This window comes from Melampsora larici-populina, assembly GCF_000204055.1.
Source record: "Melampsora larici-populina 98AG31 unplaced genomic scaffold MELLAscaffold_13, whole genome shotgun sequence".
NCBI lineage: Eukaryota > Fungi > Basidiomycota > Pucciniomycetes > Pucciniales > Melampsoraceae > Melampsora > Melampsora laricis-populina.
This window is the reverse complement of record NW_006768777.1, coordinates 87,986-92,171: the sequence shown is the minus strand read 5'-3', so window position 1 is coordinate 92,171 and position 4,186 is coordinate 87,986. Positions and strand designations below refer to the sequence as shown.

General features: G+C 40.7%; 1 protein-coding gene across 1 annotated transcript; it reads left to right on the top strand.

Annotated features, from left to right (window-relative positions):
- Window positions 1-2,453: 2,453 nt before the first annotated feature.
- Window positions 2,454-2,951, top strand: MELLADRAFT_71542 (uncharacterized protein; the record flags this gene model as incomplete). Its single annotated transcript, XM_007408813.1, has 2 exons — window positions 2,454-2,617; window positions 2,731-2,951. Coding segments are annotated over 2 exons (291 nt in total), but the record flags the coding sequence as incomplete, so codon positions are not given.
- Window positions 2,952-4,186: the final 1,235 nt, after the last annotated feature.

Below are 4,186 nucleotides of genomic sequence, written 5' to 3'. Positions count from 1 at the left end.
CACAAAACTCATCTTCTTGAGGCGCGGTCAAGTATTCTTTGAACTCGTGTTCAATCGGAACACGCTTGCGACGCTTAATAAAATGATTAGGTCGATCAGGATCAAGATTGTCTTGAGGTTCAACAAACTCGATATCGGAGTCAGGAGCCGGTACAAAGCGTCTGGCCTCATCAGTAAAGTAGTCGACCAAGTCTTCATGTGTCCAACCGAGAGACTGCATAGTTTGCGCTTTGACAGCAGTCACCTTGAGGCAAGGATCGAGGATGGAAGAACATATGTAGACTGCCTTATTTTGGGCAGCGTGTTGATATTGGATGATTTTCTTCATCATCGGCATAATAGCGACTTTCAATTCCTGGGAATGAGAGTCGTTCCAGGCCTAAATGGTTCATATGGGACAAATCAGTAAGCTGGTATTTGGAAAAAAGGATAAACACAAAAACAGTAGAGAGGATAGAAAAAACTTACCCCTTCAAATCGATTCACTAGCCATTGGTAGTCTGGCATGACACGAGAAAAGGTAGGGTATTGATGACCTTTGATATTTTTAATGACATGATCTAAAGGCGCTAAGAAATGAACAATTGATTCCACCAACTCCCACTCGTCATTGCTGAGTTTGTAAGCTTCAAGAGATGGGTCACAATTGAATAGATACTCTAATACCACTCTAAGCTCGGAGAATCGTTCAAGTGATGCATGAGTTGAGGACCACCGGGTTGAAACTTTGTGGACTAGACCGACTTTGCGTTTTAACATTGCACAGCCCTTGATAGCGTTGTCAAGGGAGGACTTAAGTTGACTGCTGTGCTTGATTTTCTTGTGAAAAGATCGGATTCGAGTCAGGACACTTCCTATCTCAGTATGAGATGTCGGCTCGATGAACAAGGGAATCGAAGGTTGCGGGATGCTGGGATCAAGTGCGTTGATTGGAGCAGGAGCAGTCTTTCGATCGAAGACTGCCATTCCTGCCTTTGCTACAAGGTTAATGACGTGGGCCACGCATCCATGGAGATGTTGGGAAGAATCAAAATGAGGGATCATTGTCGAAAGGCATTGGCCCATCGTAGTGTTGTTCGACGCGTTATCAGCTGTGACACAATAAAGCCGTTCGGTGATGTGAAACTGATCGAGAGTATGCTTTAAAAGGGTAGCAAGGTTAGAGCCAGTATGAGGGCCTTCGATGACCTTCAAAGCTAGAGTAATTCAGCGGATGTTGAAGTCGTCTTCGGAAATCCAGTGTGCAGTCACGCCTAGCATTGCGGTATTGGAAGGTGAAGTCCATCCATCACAGGTTATGCTGATGTGTTTGACGGAAGAAAGAATGCTGACGATGGCGTTACGAGTTGAGCAATAAGATTCCAGAATGCCATCAGAGATACAAGTACGCTTTGATAATAACGGGAGAGCTTGCGGGTTGACCATTGTGATGAGCTCGCGGAACTCGACAGCATCCACTAAGGTAATTGGAAGCTCTTGGTTGACTACTAATCGAACTAGAAGATCCTTCAGATTTGCTCTGTTGAGTTTTCGGACCTACGTTTCAAAAATAATAACAAATACCAATTTTTAATTAGTTCATGTCCACCATCAAAGATTGATTCATGAAATTGAAACAGAACTTACTTTTTGAATCTTTCCGTCAACAAAAAAAGCAGCCATAGTATGTTGCTTGGTTGCAACTGGTGGTTCAATATGGTGACATCTGGATAAATGACGTATCATAGATTTAGTGCTGGCGTGTTTGTCCAAAGCAAGGGGTTTGTTGCATATCGCAGCTGGAGTTTCGGGGTCTTCGACAGCAGAAGAGTCAATGAATCCTTCCTTCGCTTTGCAAACGTTCTTCATGATACCGTCAACGTCTTCTTGTGTGAAGTAGTGCCACACCCAAGAGGAGTGTGCTGTCGCGGTGAGGTCGGAAGCGACCTCCGAGATAGAATCGGATGGGGTAATACTACTGGTAGCTGCTGCTGGACTTGGCGGAGTGTTTGAAAGGGTAGAATTCGCCGGTCGGAGAAGTTGCGATGACAAACGTGTGACAGGAAGTGACGAGATGGGCATCTTTGGTGATTTCTAAATGGGGTATTATGTAAATACGTGAACGGTGATACTGATAAGGTGTCAGTCAATCAAAGAAAACTTTATTTACCTTTAAAGTTGCCCCAACGAAGCTATTTTTATGCTTGGTGTCCCGGCCGGGCCGGGCCGCCGGCGCACGAGCAGGGCTTTTGTTAGTCTCACTGGGTTAGGTTTCAGTGGACCGAGTCACGTACTGTCTGCCTTTGAAATTTCATCGGGCAGACTCGGCCGGGCGGGTCCAGGGCCGGGTCACAGCCTGGGATGGTATCACAGTCTGAGTCGTGTGACTTGTATGTAGCCAGCCTGTATTTTACATACAACGTCACATGGGAAATTTTTAAAAATCTAATCCAAAATTCAAATTTATCATCTCAAAGACTATCAAGCCTACAAATAATCGAATACCAGTGAAGCTCATTGAATTAAGAACAATCATATAATCAACATTTATAAAATTGGAACGATATAATGGGTTTATCGGGTCGAAAAGAAAAACAGAAGATAGGTGATGATCCAAGGAACACCAAATGGGCGCGTAGTTGAGTCTTGGTAGTTGGTCTTCATATCAGAGAATGACTTGAATTTTTATTATCATTGCACGATCTCAGATGCCTGATAACTAACCGAACTTTAATTCTTGCAACCTTCTAGATGAAGCCAATCCAGGTTTCAAATTATTATCTTCAATGGGTTGGACACCAGAAGTCAAAACACTTGGTCTAACAGGATCTTCTTCAACAACAATGACAACATGGAAAAAAAGTCCATCAGGAGCTTTACCCATTATCAAATCTAACACATCAGGTATAGGAGCTAATCCCAATATGGCACCATCTTATAATGGAATTGGTGGAGCACCTTGCTTTGTTTCAAGTAGTATGAAAGAAAACCAATCAAGTTTAGTTCCGGATCCTCAGCTTATCGAAAACGAAGAAGATCGTAAAGAAAAACTTGCAATCGTGGGAGGTGGAAATGGAGGTGGATTTAGTGATTTGTTGAGTCGTTTAAACCAATCTAAGCCCAAGGAGACAATTGTAGAAAAGGAAGAAGATGATGATGATGATTTTGAGATCGTTCAATTACCGACTCGAGGTGGTGAATCTGAACCAAATCATGATTCAAAGAAAGAAAGTAAACGTGATCGAGGGATCAAAAAGAAGAAAAAGAGAAAGGAATGTCTCGATACTATTGAAGAAGAAGAAAAGTCTACAAAATCTACATTGAAACGAAAAAAGAGCAAAAAGTCATCTCAGGAAGAAGAATCAGTAAATCAAGATATCACAAAAGCTCATGAAACTTCTGAGAAACCAAGGAAGCGTGTTAGAATAGATGAAAATCATAATACCCACGAAGAAGGAGAAGTCAAAAAATCAAAAAAGAAAAAAGAATCCAAAAAACTTAAAAAAGATAAATCTCTTGAAAAAATCGATAGTCGAACTTCAGTCATATCAGATAGTCAATCTTCAAGTAAGAGTGAAGAGAAAGAAGATGAAACTTCAAAACATGTTACGATTTCTCGACCTATTAATCCTCGTATGGCGTAAGTATCTTCTTGACCGATCCTAATCTCTCGGTGTAAGGAATCTAGCTCATCAACTTTTTTCAATACGAATCACGTAGAGCTCGATCGAAATATATCAAATCGAAGAAATTGGCTACCAGTCTCAATGCAACTGCAATGGCTGAGATTCTAGGAATTCATACGACTTGAATTGATACATCTTCTTCGGTTGGACTTTTTTATTCAAAGGGCGATTTATTTTATATCACATTCTAATCATTTTGAAAAACATCATTTTATTGGTTTTTCTTATTATCAATACCAATGCGATTTCATTGTAACAGACAAGATTCCTTTTTTATGTCATTGAGCCTCTATATATACCAACTTCCAATTTCTTTCTCATTTACTGTTTGATTCTCTATACTCAAAAGAAACAATTGAATCTATGAGTTTTTAATCATCATGCAAATCCATTTCAGTCATATGAGAACAAGAACATGGTGTGTCCACTATGATATGATACAAGGAACCCAAAGAAGATAATCTTTGAATTGACTTCATGAAAAATCTCCAAGAGAATTCACATTTGTTTTGAAGACAAGA